This window comes from Zootermopsis nevadensis, unplaced genomic scaffold, assembly GCF_977971745.1.
Source record: "Zootermopsis nevadensis isolate Lab colony 2312 unplaced genomic scaffold, Znev_1.0 Znev_ptg000057l, whole genome shotgun sequence".
Lineage (NCBI taxonomy): Eukaryota > Metazoa > Arthropoda > Insecta > Blattodea > Termopsidae > Zootermopsis > Zootermopsis nevadensis.
The window spans coordinates 1,578,171-1,598,099 of NW_028259188.1; the positions used below are offsets into that span (position 1 = coordinate 1,578,171).

The 19,929-nt window shown below is 34.1% G+C and overlaps 1 protein-coding gene across 3 annotated transcripts in view; it reads right to left on the reverse strand.

Annotated features, from left to right (window-relative positions):
- Positions 1-535: 535 nt before the first annotated feature.
- The window catches only part of LOC147871390 (protein argonaute-2-like), a 40,866-nt gene continuing 21,472 nt past the window's right edge, over positions 536-19,929 (reverse strand). For all 3 annotated transcript variants that reach the window (XM_087361371.1, XM_087361373.1, XM_087361370.1), the window contains exons 7-21: positions 18,803-18,936; positions 17,547-17,669; positions 16,092-16,182; positions 15,625-15,766; positions 14,490-14,609; positions 12,282-12,398; positions 11,468-11,592; positions 9,983-10,167; positions 9,391-9,550; positions 7,813-7,903; positions 5,881-6,078; positions 4,814-5,050; positions 3,895-4,082; positions 1,681-1,787; positions 536-741 (exon numbers count right to left, since the gene is read on the reverse strand). In XM_087361371.1, coding sequence (XP_087217497.1) covers positions 1,685-1,787; positions 3,895-4,082; positions 4,814-5,050; positions 5,881-6,078; positions 7,813-7,903; positions 9,391-9,550; positions 9,983-10,167; positions 11,468-11,592; positions 12,282-12,398; positions 14,490-14,609; positions 15,625-15,766; positions 16,092-16,182; positions 17,547-17,669; positions 18,803-18,936 — 2,014 coding nt within the window. In that variant the 3' untranslated portion in view covers positions 536-741; positions 1,681-1,684. The remainder of the gene's footprint in view (positions 742-1,680; positions 1,788-3,894; positions 4,083-4,813; positions 5,051-5,880; positions 6,079-7,812; positions 7,904-9,390; positions 9,551-9,982; positions 10,168-11,467; positions 11,593-12,281; positions 12,399-14,489; positions 14,610-15,624; positions 15,767-16,091; positions 16,183-17,546; positions 17,670-18,802; positions 18,937-19,929) is intronic.

The window sequence follows — 19,929 nt, forward strand, 5'->3', positions numbered from 1 at the left end:
TATGGGAGATAGGAGTTGAAGGAGACTGGATTTTGTTGGTCCAGGGCAGGGTCTGGTGGAGGGCTTTGGTTAATTCAGTGATGAAACTTCGGGTTCCATAAGCCATCTGGTTGGTTGGGTCCACTATTTGGGAAGCCTGAGGGGAAGAGACCTCTGGGGAGACCTAGACGTAGATGGGAGGATAATCTCAGGTGGGATCTATGGGAGATAGGAGTTGAAGGAGACTGGATTTTGTTGGTCCAGGGCAGGGTCTGGTGGAGGGCTTTGGTTAATTCGGTGATGAACCTTCGGGTTCCGTAAGCCATCTGGTTGGTTGGGTCCACTATTTGGGAAGCCTGAGGGGAAGAGACCTCTGGGGAGACCTAGACGTAGATGGGAGGATAATCTCAGGTGGGATCTATGGGAGATAGGAGTTGAAGGAGACTGGATTTTGTTGGTCCAGGGCAGGGTCTGGTGGAGGGCTTTGGTTAATTCGGTGATGAACCTTCGGGTTCGGTAAGCTATCTAGTTATGTATAAAAGATTAAAGAAATTGATAACAATATATTATGTTTATTTTATTTGCATAACAAGTTCATTCTAAATCATTTTTTTACACAAACACATATAACTATGACTTTATTTTATTCTATGCACCTTTCACATTCTGAATTAATGGAATTCTATCAATCTGGCATATAAAAAAATACACGAGAAACACTTTCTTCGAAATACACAGTTGATGTTCAAACGTGATACAGATCTGAAATTAAAATCAAAACATTGCAGTTAATAAAGCTTGAAAAGAATTTGAATACACATACAATTTCAAACTGATTTTCACAAGGGCATGTAGGACAGTAACGCACTTGACAGTTTCTAAACATTGGTGTTATGTACGTAGTTAGCATTCCAGCTTCATCTTTGGTTCAATTCTTAGACCAGAGTCTGGTTATCCTGAGGTCCTCTCAGTCTCTCCAGGCAAATGTTAAGATAATGTCTTAAAATAGCAGTGACTATTTCCTCCAAATCTTCATAAATTGGTTTGTCACAGTCATCCTCCCCTTCAATGCCATACAACATATAAAGCGACGTCAAACCTATGCAGTTACCTCTAACTTTAATTACAAAGAATGATGACTGTAGCAGTCCTGTGTCTGAAGTATTCACGAAGTACTTCTGACTAGTCGTGCACATCCGACATTCTCGGCAATGGTTTTCCTTAGTCCAATGCAGACAAATGGTACCCGGAAATAAGCTATGAATGGCTTCCATCCATTTCTTTCCAGTTCACCTTACACAGTCCTCTCAGTTCATTAAATGATAACCACAAAAGCGTATAAACTGTAGCTAAACCATTGTAACTGAAACAACTGAACTATCTTTAACATAATGAGAACCTTCATATTAAATCTGATGCAAATTTCCATTATGTGCCAATTATAGAAATAATGTCTTCACATGCACCGAGTTTCCACAATTTGTCCAATTACTGCCAATAATAAACACCCGAGAACAGTAGTAGGAATTAAACTAGGTCTTGGACACTTCACGATATCTCCACCAGTCTCGAGGAAGGAAAAAACCTGGGAACTTATGTGAAGAAAATCAACGACCAGAATAAAATCTTAGTTTTCAAATGTCTTTCTTACAGGAATAACTTAAATACTTTAAATCTAGATCTAGAATTTATATTACTTACCTTTCTATACAAAATACATAGGAAAGTCCTTTATAATCGCTTTCAAAACAGAACTTTCAAAGTACTTCTGCTGTTCGTTTGCAAGATTTGTCAACGTTATCTTTCTCCTGAAAAGAGAAAACAAGATGATTACTTTCATATTTTGTAGAATAAAGATAGCCTGATCTGCCACCAATATTCCAGTCCGAGGACATAACACAATGGGGAATTCCAAGGTTTAATGGTAACAGGAAAGCAGATCGGTGTTTAGGTTAATTTTTTAGGGCACATTTTCTAAATATTCTTCTGAAGGGTATCTTCACTGAGTCACATAACCAGGGCCGTGGAATCAGAGTCAATTAATCAAATGGCATAGGTCTGATATCTTGACTACTTAACTGCTGTAAACAGTGTGACTATCGTGAACTTAAGGTCCTTCAGACTGAGAGAAGCATTATGAAAATAAAGTAAATAATTCTGTTTTTGGTCACTTACATCAAAAGCCAAATGTTCTATAGAAAACAGACTATAGGTAATATAAGACCCACAGACTTAAAGTTCATAATATCATTGATGATACTAAATAACACAATGAGAGCTCAACCATTCCACTTATTTGCTCATGACTGTAATTTTAAGCAATATTTCATAAAACCATAACTCCTGAATACATCCTTATACCCAAATGATTTAAAGACTGTGCAGGAATTCCAATGGAATATTTCGTACTAATTACAAAATCACCTTCATTACTAGAATATAACTAATTTTTTCTCAGCACATACAATACATGGGTTTCTAACAGATATACTCTTCCTAATAAAATATTCTTACTGTTTCTATCAGTGTAACTAGCAGAGTCACTATTACTGTCATCATCATCGTTAGTATAGTTATTTCCACTCAGATCAGTCACTGTGTATCTTAGTATATACAAGAGTCAATAAACACAAAATTCTTGGGTTTGCAAATTGATAATCACCTAAATTGGACTAATCATATTGATAAACTGATACCTAAGTTAAGTGGCGCATGTTACGCAGTTAGATCTCTGTTGCATGTGAGAAACACCGACACACTCAGATCAGAATATTTTGCCATTTTCACTGTTTAATGAAGTATGGAATAATTTGGGGGGGGGGGGGGGGGGAATTCATCAAACAGTAAAACAATATTCACTTTACAAAAGAAAATTATTAGATTATTGGCTGGTGTAAAACCTAGAAATTCATGTAGAAGTCTGTTTAAGAGATTTCATATTCTCGTTAATGAACTTTATTGTAAATAACCAAGAACTCTTTCAAACTAATTCTGCTGTACACAGTGCCAACACAAGGAATAAAAATCAGCTTCATAGACCAGTTGCCAACCTCTCATGTTTTCAGAAGAGTGCATATTATGCAGGGATCAAAATTTTCAACAGTCTACCATCAAATCTCACAAGTCTTGTAAATAAGAAGGAGCAATTTAAGGTAGCATTAAAAAGACACTTAATTACACACTCCTTTTACTCTCTCAATGAATTTATGTTGTTTACAAATAAGTAATAATTTTTTCTTGTGTGTAATGGGTAGATCTATTTGTAGCTTATCATTTCTTTAGGTGAATACTTTGTTGTGTATTATGTGACATTTATATAATAGTATGACTTGTACTTGTATAACATGTATTGTATTATTATCACTTATTCCACATCCTATTGTCATCTGACCGTCTTATGGATCCATGGAATGTAAATAAATTATTCATAGTAAGATTTAAATGTTCTCACAGCAGCAACTATGAAGATGGCTGTCATCTGGATTGCTACACTACGTAGTCTTTTAGAAGTTCACTAATGTTTCAGAGGTGTTTAGTGCCTCCATCATAAGGATGATGAATGATGGAGTGTTTCTTATTAACTTCCCTCATATGCAATATCATTTAATGGTCCATTTTGACTTGGTTAAACTTTAATTTTGGCATTTCCACAATTACACACCACCTACATAAAAATATCCGACCACTGAGCCTATAAGAGCTCTGTTAATAAAATTATTGGAAATCATTTCTGATAAATATTAGGACCTTGATCCTATATATGTCAATAATTTGTTAATAAAGCATCACGTGCCATTTTCATTCACTTTCCCACTTAACCTTGATAATCAAAGTGGATAATAACTATACCAAGGATGTATAGATTTTTCGAGCTACTCATTTCTTTTAATTTCATAACAGCAGTTCTATACTCACCCATCGAGGTACACACGAGCACGAGATGCAGCCAAATGTGCATTGTATGTGGGAACTGGATAGGACACACTGCGTGTGCATCGTGAGAACATATGACATAAGTAATATGTAAGCTGTTCAAGATCATCAGTTGTCATATTATTATCATCATTCCACAACAAATGATACTTGGTTGGTCGACTCACACCCTGCAAAAACACATTAACAGCAAAAGTTATATAGACTGTAATTGACAATCTATTCCAATACCAGTGAGAATATTACAAAAACATTAATTTTAATAATTTATTTCAATTATCATTAGTCCGTCTTTGTGGATGACCATATGTCTGCAATTTTCCTTTGAGCTTGGCATTAACCTTTTAAATACTTGTTGCCAGAATACTGGCCGCCGTATGTGAAAGCTTAGGCATCCCTTACTAAAACTTGGTCTAATTGAATTGTACACTGGATATTTAAAAGAATACAGTAAAGTTAATGAGTTTGACACCCAAAATCCCAGTCTAGCAATTTCTTCCTGCTAATATATGTAACATAGGGAGAGGAGTATGCAACAAATAAAACACAATTTTATGTGATATACAAAAAGACTAGTTACTTTATGTCTTCATATACAGGCAAATAAAATCATTCTTAATAACTGAGTTTTTATGTGGAGGTTCTGGCTTAAAATATAATAATACAATTTATTTTATAGTATTCTGCACTTTGACACCTTTATATGGTAATTTAAACCAGTGGTAAGATAATGAACAAAGTATTTAAATTCTATGCAATAAAGGTTAATAACTTCTTAAAGCGTACAAGTCCCTAATGATCACTAAAGAATAGCCAAAACCATATGGCTGCTGTTTAAAATATGTTCAATTTGATGTTACTGAAGTATACTGGTAATGGAAACTAATAATAAATATATTACCTGTATGCTGGCATGGCTCACTAAGAAAAAGTCCAACTCAACAGGGTGTGTGATCTCAGAGTCAACCACAGTACCTGGGGGTACATTACGGTTCTTGCCATCTTCATCCTCCCTACGTGTGGGAAAAAATCTAGTATGATGTCTTTTCTGAACAACAAGAAATGTCACCATTGGTTTGTATCCTTGCTGCACTGAAGAACAGGCACGTCTAACAGCAGTCAGCTCACTATTCAAAACCTGTAAAATAATAATGTGAAACAGATAAGCTTTTTCAGTAAAAATTTCTTCTTGGCCAAACAACATAGACAGCAGTATTATAGAGAAAAAAGTTGTTTAACCAAACTCCATATTAAGAATAAGTCATGATAGCTCAGTAAAATGGCTGGATTCAAGCTCAATGACTGGGATTCAATTCACTGTGGCAATCAAAAACAGACCACACCAATCATACAACAATACTTATTTCATTTAATTCTACATTGTATGTTTGGTTACAATATAAAGAGAAAAGATTTAAACCTTCAAGTAAAGTAGCAACTGCAAAATTCCCTCCCGTGTTCTCTTAAACTCACATCAACCCCTCAATAGGAACAACTATACAACAGACAATATACCATATTTACCCAATTATAAGACAAAGTTTTCTTACTTTATTCTCATTAAAAATAGGGGTATATTATAACCATAAAGAAAAATGTGTAAAAGATTGATTCAGTGATATCTCGGAAAACAAGACATAATACAAAAACTCAAAAACAGAATAATTTATCAATAAGGCTATTTCAGAAACAGAAATCATTACATTCTGGTTCCTCTTACTGCCATACAAACTAGCTAACAAGTTAATGAAGTTCTGTATTTTTTATGCCATAACTATCAGAAGACTGATAACATTATCACTCGTGTTGTCACTTATCAGAGATCACAGAAACTATTTGCGCTGTAAATTATCAGCGATCTCGCTACTCAGCATAACATCAGGTAAACACAGTATATTGTCACCAAACCTGAGGACTCATATAAATTCATTATTTAATTCCCCTCAATCCTGTAACTCTGAAATATACCTTTGCAAACTCTCCCTCACTGACACCATCTCTATAAAATATTATCCTGTTTGGCAAATAACGTGTGACGTCACGGAAGTACAACAGCTGGTCCCTAATAATAGCTTCCAAGTCTTGAATGATCTCAACTTTCGGAGGCTGCAGTCGAATCTGAATGTTGTATTTGAATAATGCTTTTGGATCATGACTGGCACACACCTGCAAAAGGTACAGAAAAGTTGATTAGATTAAAATAAAGGAATTTCTACAGATATCACAGCAAGACCCCTGATGATCTAACAAAGTATAACATCTACTGCACACTTGCTTCTTGCATCATCAAATTAAAAAGAAAAGTTTGGGTCTGAAATGAAGTTCCATCTCATAACCAAGGTTATGTTTACATCCTGGCTAGTTTGGCCTACCTCGTCAGGAATTATGAAAGGAGCAATGGTGCAATGACCATCAGCAAGAGAAAAATCAAGAACTTGGAGGAAAGCCTATCATAGTGACCTTTTGGTATCAATTTCAATTCTATTTTGGATAACCTATCTTCATTCACTATACTGCAAAACCATTTATCAGTATTTGGTTTTATATCTTCTTGTAATTTATCAATTTTACCCTGCCAACATATTCCCCGTACAGTGTACACATTCAAAACATCCATAAAGTTGCATGCAGTGCATTATCATCACAATGAGTCTACATGCGCAGCATGGCTGAATGTCAGTTTCATTTCTAATCCACTTCACTTGAATATCAAGTGTGTCACACGAGACAAGACAGCACACATTCTGTGCAACATTAAGGAATATTTATGATCATTTTTAAATAACCTAGCCTTCAAGTTCAAGTTTGCAACAAAAACAAGGAGCATATGAAAATAATCTCTGATCTTCAAACTTGTGGATCTTGTAACTTTATTTTTGGATAATACACACAAGTAAACTTCAACATTAACATAATAATAATTCATTCACCGTCCATACACAAACTTAAAATGTTGTTAAAATTACTTAAGATTACATAAAATTACAACATTTTTTAGAATTAGATCTTGATACATTTCACATTTGACGACATGTTTCGGTGTATTACACCATCATCAGGTCAATCAATTTTAAAAACTGTTTTAAAAACTGTTGTACATCCTGCTCCGCGTAATTTTCAGATATAAACATCCAAGCATTAAAAGGAAGAAAATCAAAACAGTCAAACGTATCAATATACGCGGAGCAGGATGTACAACAGTTTTTAAAACAGTTTTTAATATTGATTGACCTGATGATGGTGTAATACACCGAAACATGTCGTCAAATGTGAAATGTATCAAGATCTAATTCTAAAAAATGTTGTAATTTTATGTAATCTTAAGTAATTTTAACAACATTTTAAGTTTGTGTATGGACGGTGAATGAATTATTATATTGATTAAACACAAACATGACGCAGTTAAGATATAAATCAACATTAACATAGAAAAATAACATTACTGCAAATTAAGTGGCCAAGTAACCATTTAAATGCACAACACATGGTGTTAAAAGATAAAATGTGTAATGATAAACAGATAAATGCATATTATATTCAAATATTTTAAAATACATTAAAGCAGCATTTGATATATTTCTGTCTGGCTGATTTCTGTCCTACTTCTTTAAGAGGTTCACTAACTCTGTTTCGAAGAAGATACTCATATTTCTGCTGAACCAAGTGTTGCATATAAGAATCTGTGTAGAAGGAAAGGGAATTTTATGCTTGTCCGCTTGCTTACATTTCTTTTGCAGTGATTTCAATAACAACTTAAAAATTTTATCCACAAAAATGAGCCAGAGTTTTATTCACAGGGAAAACTCTTTATTTTTGATAACCAATCAAAAGTTAATGCCCATATAAATCTGATGAATTCAATTCAAGAAAAGAATGCAGACCGTGTATGCACATACTTACAGCAACAACAGAGGGTATATCTTTTTGATCAGGTGAAGGATGAGTCACATCAGCTCCAACTATCATTACAGGAGATTCAAAGAATGGCGGCCTGAGAACAAAGGAAAACTCTTTCATTTCTTATCAAAAAAAATACTAGTTTTAATCATAAAGCCGGCTGTAAGCTGCCACTACAGCACACTTAATTTTTGTTACATAAACAAAGGTAATCTCAATGCTATTATATGGACACATGTTAGACACACATTACTGGGGAGGCTCTGTTACTTCATGCGCTGAGTTTAAAAATACAAGACTCCAAATAAATATTATGTTGCAGATATTTAAATGCTGTTGCCACTTACACAGGTGGTTGTAAAAGGGATGGCAATTCATGGCACACTGTGTGGTAAAGGCAGCACAAAGCACAACCACCTCAAATCAGACTGTTCATCCAGAATAAATAATGAATCAAGGTTATCAAATTGGAAAGCCTAAGTTAAAATCTTGTATTTAAAAACTTCAATGTGCTACCTGTGAAAGAAGACCTGCGTCATGTATTAAGACAATAATGTTCGGCCACACACTTCTAACAGTGAAAATTATTACACTTAATGTGGCATACATGATTCTCATTTGTTTCCAAAGCTTTCAAGGGTATGACATGTATTTGGATGACGATCTTCACGTATAAGAGCAGCACTTCAGAATGTAATAAGTGGAGGCTATAAACAGGTACTTACCACTTATATAAAGTACTTGAAGGGAAGTTATGGCACTGAAAGAGGGTACTCAAAGGCAATAAAGTGGCACTGGAAAGCAGTAATGACTAACAAAGTGATGAGAGGTATTGTGCACAAATTAAATGAACAGCCCAGGGTCTGATACACACCTCAGAGACGGCAACAGAACAGATGAGCATTGATCAAATAATGAGTGGCAGAAAGAAGACAAAGTACTCAGTGCAAAATTTGTAATACTACCACATATGGACTGTCTTGGGATTGAAACTGGACTTTCATGTTAAAAAGCCTTCTGTTCACAAGGTAGAAATCATTTTAAAATTTAATTAAAATCAACTATTTATGCCCAAAAATATTACTACATCTCTCCAGAGAAGAAATAGATGAGCTCATGTCCCAGTTTCCTTAAAAAAGTTTTACTCACATTTGCAGCAGAGCAGGTGGCTCACTTTGTATTTTACCTTAAAAATAGCCTACAGAACACTTCCAAATCATTTTCCAAACCACAATCATCCCACCACTTGACACTACATAATCTATGCAGTTGCAAAAGTATCAAAAAGGGAAAGTTGACTCAAGTATTTAATTGGAAATTGGAAATAAACAGTACAATATCTTTTCCTGTGGTAAATACAGTGTAATTTCAAAACATTAGTCAGAATGTAGTTAATGTTCAGTTTCAGATATTTACTTCAGTCAGAAAGGAAAATTAACTGGACGTTTATGAGAAAGTACAACAGATAAACAAACAGAGAGGAAGAACTAAATCTTATGGTTGTAGTTATGGATCCCTTAGGTTAAATATTATGTAAATATGTAATAATATGATAAAAGTTACTTCATAAATGAGATTTACCTTGACACAGATGAAAGTGTGTGATTCACTCCATTCAGTTTTGAATTGACTTTCAGAAGAATATTGGAACATGTAGCTTCATTCATACGTTGCATTGTTATTGACTTTATACATTGAGTTAAGACTCCAACATTCAGTTCTGCAATTTGCTTCACCTTGGCTACAACACAGTTGAAAACAAATGTTAATTCATACAACAAAACAAGAAGACCACAAAAATTATAATAAAATAGAGAACACATTTCTTAATTAGAACTTCCTAGGTGAAAGTTATTTACATGGCAAGTTTTCTGCAATGTCAGTAAAGTTCTACCAGACTATACAGCACAACATCCTGTACGACAGTAATCTTTATGTTTATATGTCAACAATTCCAAACTTTGAGGTTATATCAGGCAAAATTAAAATATTCAAAATGTGTACCAACCAAAATTATATACATACATGGAACACTAAAGCGTATAATTATTAATTTAGTTCCTGCTAGCCTCACCATACAGACCAAAACATTTCAACAGACAAAAGTTAATCAAAGAACCTCTTATTTAAACAAGGGTGGAAGAGTGCTTTATTCATACAATAGACCTCTTACCATAACTGTTTTTCACATTTGGAATCACAACAACAATCAGATCAACTCTCTGTTTCATTGAAGTGAAGAATGCCTGCAATTCAGATGTATCCCTTGCTAGAAACCGCAAACTTCGTGATTGCAATGGACGTGCAATATTCATCCCAAAATTCTTCCCTGTTTTCTGCATTAATTCTCCAAAACGCCTGCAAATTTTAATTTTAAATATACAAAACCATTAATGAAATGGAAAGAATAGGATAAATGACTGTAGACTCAGTGGTAGTATTACATAAACAGAAGACAATAACTAGTTTTCCAACTGAATAGTCACTCTTTAATGATAATTATTAATCATTCTATTCTTGGAACAGTGTATTTCAAGTCATCTGATTTAACATCATCTGTGCTATTTTAGTCTACTTACCTCTCTGGAAAGATTTTCATGAAACTAAAATGAAGTGCATGCCATTAAAGGACACCCCACCTACTTTTTAATTTCCTACTATCAGTAACACTGCTGTGGTTTAACAACGTCTGAAGCTGGGGTGACACAAACATCTCATATGCAGGCACTTCAAATATTGTGTGCCATTTAATTTTTAAAAAGTATTACTTCCATTAAGGCATGTTTCTTTAATGTTCAACAATACCAGGTAAGTTTCGCAATATATATATTTGTTTTGATGGCTATCAGTTGATTAACTAATGGAGATGAGCATGAGGATGTTTTACTCATTTGTTATTTATTTAATGATGCTTTGTGCTGTGAGGAGTTCCAATTAGAAACAGATAAACATTTTACTCAATTATTTTCCTTATAAAATTAGTAGATTTGACATTGTTATTATTCACTCACTTAAAAAGTACATAAATATTACATGGTAACTATTTTATCATCATGCAGGGTGATACAATAATACCAAAAATTAATGTGTGATATATAATACATATCAGCAGGCTGCAAGCTGAGAACTATATGATTTCATTCTAATTTTTTTCAACCTATTTAGAGCAAGGGGTGGTGACTTTCTCTGGAACGAGATACAACTTATATTAGACCAACACTGATATTTTTATGTCCCATTGTTTGCAATGGGCTACTCTCCCAATTTTTAATTTACAGTAATGCTAAAATCGTGATACAGAACAAGAATTTTGAAGGAAATCAGGCTTCATAAATTCTTCCAAAAAATTCTTATTAAACAGGCTTCTACCTAATACATGTAAGTTCTGTAATAAAATAAAATATGTGAATTATAAGTTGACGGTGAGTCAGATGGATCTTCAAGTACTGTATTAAGACAAAATTTAAAAAATCATTAGATGAAAAGTATTGATTTGTCTATAAACTATTATCATCATACTCATCTACTGATATTTCAGAAGTACTTGCAGTCTTACAACAAGGCTTTCTCACCTCAATCTTATGTATCACATTATATTTCATAATTCTCTGCTAAAATCAAAGCAATAAAATTGCCATCACATTTGGTTAATACTCACCCGAGTGCATCTTCTTTTACATAACTGTCTAAGTTGAGAATTATCCAAGATTTCAAATTACCGCTGATAACAAAATTTGATGCTCTCCACACACCACTCCTTGGTATTGTAGGAGATCTCTGATTCTGAAAATAACAATTCTATTTAAGTCCATTTTATGTACTCTATGTTAAAAAACACAACTGTACAAAACTGAACTGGAAAGATGTGAAATGACATAGTCAAGGCCTAATCTAAGGTACTATCCCTGTATCTGCCTGGAGGGACTGAGGAAAACTACAACAAACCCAGTCAGGATAGGCAGTCCCCAGGCCAAGATTTTAACATGGGGCCTCCCAAATAAAAAATAGGATTGTTAACCACTTGGCAATGATTTTCATTTTAAACACTATCAATGTATGTTTTTAAATATGTAACGTATCTCATCTACGTATTTAAAAATGAAAATTTGTAATGCAGGATCCAACAAAATATTTTTAGCCTGTATATTTTTAAAATTTTATTATAACCTACTGATAGCAAACTATTCTACAATAATAATCAAAATTACACAGTGACCTTCTGTTTCACATATTTTATATTTTGTAAAATGGAAGCCTGAAGATGGTCTATTATACTGAAACATGTTGTTCAAAAACATACATCTGTGATAATAATTGAATTATTGTTGTATGTCATGAAAGACTACAAGTTACATTAAACATATTTGTGTAATAAACCCCAAAAATAAAATGCTTGAATATAATATGTCCTTGAAAAATGAACAATGTTTACAAGGACATCCACTATATGAAGTTTCAATTAATGTACTCACTTCATATTCCAACTTCGGAGCATCCAGGATCCGAGCACTTACTTCTTCAAACTTTCCTCCAACAGAGAGACCAAATTCTCTGACACATGGGTCTTCATTGAATCTCACTGACCTCAACTGAAATAAAACCAAAACACACTCAAATATGTAGTAAATGCTGCATAGCTTGAACAACAACAAATTATGCATAATTTTGAGGATGTCAAAGATACATACATTACTTAAGTATGTACTCAATCGAAGCAACCCACAATACTTTTGTATATAAAACACAACTACCACATATTTCACTACATTCAATATGTGTGTGAAACCAACAAAGTTAAGTAGCATTTGAGGTTTTCACGGCGGTGATTCTGAAAATGGCTGTCTTCTGGGTTGTTGCACCATGTAGTCTGGTAGAAGTTTACTGACATTTCAGAGGTCCTTGCTTCTTCCATCATCCAGACTTCACAGTGGAACAACCAGAAGACAGCCATCTTAAAATATAAAGTTGTTAAAATACTAATATTGTACTTCATCACATAATTCACATTCCCATTTTTATGTTAAAGCAACATCAAAATTGAAAAGTAATACTCTTTGAAAGACACAAAGGTTACAAAAGTGTACTTTACACCACACACTGCTTAACATTATCCCCTTAATCATATATAGGAATAGTAATTGATCCTTCCATTTGCTATCACTATTCTTTTCACACACTCACATATTTATCCTCTTAATCTGCAAAAGTGATACAGTTACAGATTACACCACAGAAATGCAATACTTAATTTTTAGAGAGCTCACTAATTCACTTCCATCCACAGAACATACTTTCTTCTGATGTTACTATAACAACAAAGTAACTTAATACATTATGCTGGGTTGAGTCCAAACATTCATAACGTTCGTAATATTCATTACGAGAACTTGAGATGTATGAATATGAAATGGCCTCTAATCATAATTCACTCCATGACAAATTATGATCAGCCCTTCTCAACATATATGGCAGAACATAAAAGTTCATACAATAAGAGATACATGGAACCATGATCTTTGCTGAAAAACATGCCAGACAGATGCCTACAAATTAAATTTCAAGGACAAGATTGGGTTTGAGTTAGACCATGGACTGAAGCTTGGTGAGAGAGCCCAAGGGTACCCTCAGGGGGAGTACACCCCACAGGTTCTCCACACCTTTCCACCTGATTAGATGTGTGAGCACACATAATGTCCAGATCTGGGGTACCAAAAAGCCACACGCTATTTATCCAGAACAATGGTTTATGGTCAGACATTTTTTGAAGAAAGCACAATTACAGGCATCATGTATCTCATCAAATTGCAATAGTGGTTAATGCCACAAATGTTAGAAGATTTTCCACAAGAGGATTCCTAGTTCCAGCAGGATTGTGCACTGCAACTCTGGCATTTGAAAGTCGGTGGCTACCTTTATGAAAACCTGCCTTGCACGTGGCCTCCCAGAACCCCTGACCTGACACTAATGGGGTTATGCAAAGGATGCAGTTTACTAACCTCCTCTGCCACACATACTTCATGAATTAAATACACATATCCAAATTCAGTGGAAGTTGTGACACCTTGGACAAATAGATGCAAGAACTTAAATAATTACTTTATGTTTGCCATGTGGTAAATGGCTTCCATATCGTAAACCTCTACCTTGATGCAAATTAGAAGGTTACCTTTTCATCTGTATGTCGTTTCATTGTACTGTCACTTGTAGTATTTGTTCAATAAATTTATGTAATGGTGTCCAACATTGAAATACTCCAACGTAGGTAAGAAAATACTGGCACAATGAATGTGTTTTGTGCTGCTCATTAAACAACACTTTTTTAATTGCACAGTTTATATAGAGAATATACTGCTGAATGAGAAGATATAGAATTTTGAATTGTGAAGGAATTTGAAGTAACCAGTCATGGCCTTTTCTTAAAACACTATCCCAGCACTTATCTGGAGAAGTTGAAGAGAATTACTAAAATCTCAAGCCACAATAGCTAGGCCTTGGACCAAGAACCTCCCAAATATTCAGCAGAAGTACTAATCACTCAAGTGCGTGTGTTTCACTTTATGAAATGTGTGTTCAAGTCATGTACAAAGCAAAAGTTCAGAATGCAAGACATACTTGAGGTAATTTAACAAAATAAAAAAACAATATCAGCTACAGTAAGAAAGACAACCAAGATAACATACCATGTCCATTATTTTTTGTTTTCTCTTATCAGTGCTTGTTGCAGTATGCCTTATCATTGCAGAAGTCTCTTTGTTACTCATTTTCTTATTAATCACTTGATGTTTTGAGATTGAGCACAACTGTAAAAAAGAACTGCATTTCAATGTATGATCACAGCAGATTAATAATATCATGAAATTTATCAATGCATGTTCATGTAAATTACAGGTTTCAAGCAAAGTGAAATCATTCAGGAATATGCCCAAAATGTAAATCTTAAACACATACTGCTTTCCAAGAGTATCGCAAATAAAATTCTGCTTGTATTTCTTGCTTCCCCACCTGATCTACTTTTTCAGCCCCCTGTAACCAGAGCTTTCTTTGTGGCAGCATGCACCAGTAAGGAATACCTGCAATTTTGCTTTAAAATATAAAAAATAAAGATTGTCAAAACATGTTAAAATTGTCAGACATGCCATAAAAGCTGTGCCAGTTCTTTCTAGAAATATGTCCTGGTTTTAACTAACTTAGTGATACAGAAAGTGTATAAATCATTGTTTAACTCAGTTCACAAACCACTAAATATATTTTTCTTACATCTGGTACTCTTAGAACTCTGTTTTTAAATATTTGAAATGAAGCACTGTAAATATGAGTAAAAGAACACAAACACCTTCTAGTGTTTTGAAAAACAGACTGGGAGACCAAGCATGAGGACAGACTAAGTGAAAGAAGACATACAGATACAAGAGGAGAGTGAAGAATGGAGAAGGTTTTCTTATAAGACAGTCCACACCAATGAGAGGAAATCCAAGGAAGAATCAAATACAATAAATGGAACAGCAAAATTTACCATCTGTATGGAAAGGAAAATCCCTTTCTACTACATAAAATGACAATAATGTCAGCTGTATTAAGAAACAGTCCAAATACAGTCAGAGAGTAAACAGTCCCACCCTGTTCTATAGGGGCTGATTTACAGTGCATAAAGAATCATATATCAATTCAAAACAATGTTTCTTACAGTGTAAGACTGTAATCTTGAGACTTTCGGAGTGAGGAATTGGGGTGAAGGAGGAAAGATAACATCAGCCTTTAACACTTTGGACTTCCTGCATTCCTTGCAAGTCTCAAGATTACAGTAGCGTACTATACCTCTGGTGGAAGATATATTGGCTTTTCTCTCTTAAGTGAACCAACATGAAGGCATGGAAGATGTGGAAATCTCAGTTGTATACGCTTGACATGGGCAAAATATTCTTGAACTGACATCGTTTGACCGTCATCCAACTGAAATCTTTATAATAAAAAACATTACATGTAAATCAAAATATTCCTGTAACATCATAAAATATACTCATAATGTAATCCCAGGGAAACTGAATTTTTACCATTTTAAAAAATTTTCTGTTTAACACAGATCCCTATTTCCAGGAAAAATAATTTAAGAGATTTCAACAGATGGTAGAAATTATCAAGGCAAACTTGTAGCTATCATATTTCTCATTTCATATAACTGCACATGTGAAGTCAGAAACATTCCTGTACATTCACAGCTATCTACTGATGAAAAACATGTGAACATAAAGATATGACTGTAGCTCACAAAAGATTGAACATACCGTAATTTTGCTGGACATTCAGCAATTGCGTTTACCCTGAATGTTCGCTTGCTGGTTGGGTTGTTAGGGATCATGTAATCAATCTTTAAGTCTGAAACAAATAAAATTCAATACCAACAACTTGTATACTTTTAGACTGTCACACATACAATGAAGGCACTTGACAGGACAGGACATCAAGCTGGCATATGTTCTTGACCTCTGCATTACATGGGAATGATTCGTTCAGCGGCATGCCCTATCCAAGCTTTACCCCTGCAGAAAGGCCCATCTACTACCCACGGGAAAGAAGTCTGGGTGGGCTACAGAGCTGGTCTGGATGCAGGGACTTGAAGAAAAATCCTCTGCCTCTGCTGGGAATCTAACACTAGTCATACTAAGCTAACTGGCTATATTAACTTCTAAAAGAAGTTAGTTTTAATAGAGGACTCTGACTGCAGTTTCATTAAGCTTTCAGAAATGCTATTTAAACTAGAATTCAAAACCTTCATGCAAAAAGGAGATAACTCCTATGTACCAAATAATGTTGCTGCTTAGTAGGACTTGAGATTTTCAAGGTGATGAGCATGAAGATGACTGTCTTCTGGGTTATAGTGCCATGCAGTCTGGCAGAAGTTCCCAGAAAACAGCCATCTTCATGTTATGTTATTCAAATAGCTAAACCAACAGTCAGATGTTATAGTGTGAGGACACAAATCTGTATGTAAATAAATTAACAATAGGCCTACACACATTGCTGAGTATTTAAAATAACTTTGTCCCTCCTGAGAAAAGTATATAATGTCACTTCTCCTCTTATGCCCACAATTTAAAAGACCAGCATATGGTTAGCACGGACCCTATAGTTCAAAAACCTTACTTGAAGAGGCCACATTTGAAAACCTTAAGAAGTGAATTTTAAAGGGACATAATGGTCCCTGATCAACAGAGTTTTCAACCATATTATTTTATTCATAACTTTAAGTATTTGAAGTTCAGTGTTAACTACATGTTCCACCTTTTTTAACAATCAATATCTCTTATAATTTGCATTTATGGTTTTAATAATTCTCAGAATAAACAGCAATTATTTCCTTAAACAGCATTATCCAACTGATCTCTGTAATGCTTTTGCTGTGAATAACAATGCTGACAATGAGTTTTTTGTGGTTTCCTAGCAACTTGTATTAATTGTGTTCATAACTTTTTGATCTTTGGAGAACATTATTTTAAATGTGAAAATTCAATGTTAATTTGAAAATGTATTTTGCAAAATGAACGTTTTACTTGCTTTTAACAGCTCATATATGAACACAGTTCTGTTGAATGTGTAAACTACATTTCCAAAGAAAAATATATCTCTTAACTACAGGTCTTCCTTTTCAAACAAAATTGCTTCGCAGTCTTATGGCATAATGTACTGGCTTGGTACTAAAAGGGATAATGCAGTTTTTCAGTAACTATTCTCAACCTTACCACTGATATAGTTCTTGAAATCCTCCTTCTGATTGTAGTTCAACTCACTGTGATCTTGAGGTCTGCAGATTTCATAAATGGCATCCACAACATTTTGTGGTGATGGAAAACCTTTATGTGTCACTGTCAAACATAATTATCACAATTAAATCAGAAATAAATGTCACAAATAAACTTAGTGCTGCAGTATGATTACTTCAGTATTCATACTCGTCCACCGATTTTACAGTTCCACTGAAGGGTTCTACATAACAGATGGCCAATTTTTAAAAATGTACATGACTATAAATTATTTTATTTTACACAACTCTGCAAACGTTATCAAGCTTCTCAAAATAAGCATCACATACAGAAGCATTTACAAGTAATACATATATCCCATTCACATCTACAACTTTTATTTCAAATCTTTTTAATGTGATATAATTTTAATTCAATACAAGGAAAAATAATTTACAACTTTATGCAGAAAACCTGTAAGTCATTAAAAATCATGCCAAGTTTCGTATTCAGAGCTAAAAACTGGACCACCAACCCAAAGCTTTTGATAAAAAAATGCCTTATTTGTCACCACTTATGTGCTTAGCCCCTTTGGTGCCAAATTATTTTAAAGCAGTTGTACAAACTGTTGATAATGAGAATGATTTGAGATTTCCACAGTGGTGAGCATGAAGATTTCTGTCTTCTGGATAATGAATTTCATTGGAAACAATTTTATGGCCTGGATTATTTAAAAAAGAAGTGATAGACCTTTTTCACAATTAACCTTTATAAAATAAAATGTTATTCACAATAACAAACGAAAATGAAAAATGTAACAAATACCAAGAATTCATAACAATGGAAAAAATATTGCTTATTTTTCAATAAAAGCTCATATGTATTCTATGTTTTCAATGCCTGATGTATTTTGTTTCCCAAAGAATGTTCAGCAGCCTGTAGTACACATGACCCATTAATAATAAACATTACTATAAATCTTGGCACACCAGCTCAGAAAAACACCTCATCTTAGGCAAACACAAAAGTGTCTTTTTCAGTACCTGGTTATGTATTTTGGTGCACATGTGATTCTGTTTAGAGTTGACATTTAACTTGCAAATATGCTTACTGACAATATCTGCAATAAATTTTTCATGGGGTTGAGTAATGATGTCCAACTAAACAAGGTACCTAAAAATATAGAGGGTAATGCTAACACTAAGACAAGCCCCTGTATCAAGTACCAAGTATTACCAACCATTAAATATACTGACCATCAATGTTCACAAATGGCTTCCAGCCCAAAGTGGCACTTTGGAACATTCCATACCACATTTCAAGTCCATCACCGAGTTTCAAAATTGTACCGCTTGGAGGAGTATAGAATGAGCGTCCAACTTGCACAAACCTAACAAGATAAACATTAATACCATTATCTTATTAAACACAGAAAAACAGTTTCAAATTAAATTCTTCATGCACCTCAACAAAACAGCGACATGAAATACAATCATCACTGAAGCGAACTTCAGGGTTGAAGTCTCAACAGGTATGAGACTGTTAATGTCCTGCATAGTCACACACTTCACTGACAGTATGGAACACTGTTTAATCAATAACTGACAGGATACAAAAAAAGAACTCAGAAAAAACCCACTCCAGTAACACTTTATCCACCATAAATCCCATGCAGACCAAGCCTCCATAGCGAAAAGACAGCATCCGACTGTCAAAGAAAAACACAGAATTATCTTCTTGTTAAATGCCTCATGTTATACAGCGTTCAGTGAAAGAATTAATGAAATCGGGAAGTAGTAGTTCTGACATATTTTAATGCATTATATCAGAATTTTGGTGGAGAAACTCAGGAAAACCACAAATTACTTAGTCAGAAACCAGGCTAAAGACTCATTATGAACTCACTTCAAACTCTAATAGATTTCTTTATTTCTCATGCTTCAGCACTTCATGTCTACTGCACAATTTACAGAATTATACTGCGATTACATCATGAATTCTAGTTGATATATAGGAAGCAGCAAAGCCATATTTTTAAGTATCTTGTTGGGAAAATGAGAGAAAAATATGAATGACATGCCAATAATGAGCTGATTTCTGGTACTTCATACAATTCGTGTTTCTTGTTTAACATCTGAAGAAGCAGAGCTAAATTTTAGAACGTCAATTAATTTACTGATACAGTGTTTTAAGGTAAAACTAAAATCAAACAAAATTATACTCCAAGATAAAACTGACATAAAGCTGAAGCAAGGAACAAATAAACAGAAAATTTAGCAGTTTGTAAATACACTTCAAAAAGGGAAAATCCTTTCAGAATTCTAATAATGTATAGTCATGAAAGGTTTGGAGAGATACAACACAGTTTATAATTGGTCTAGCC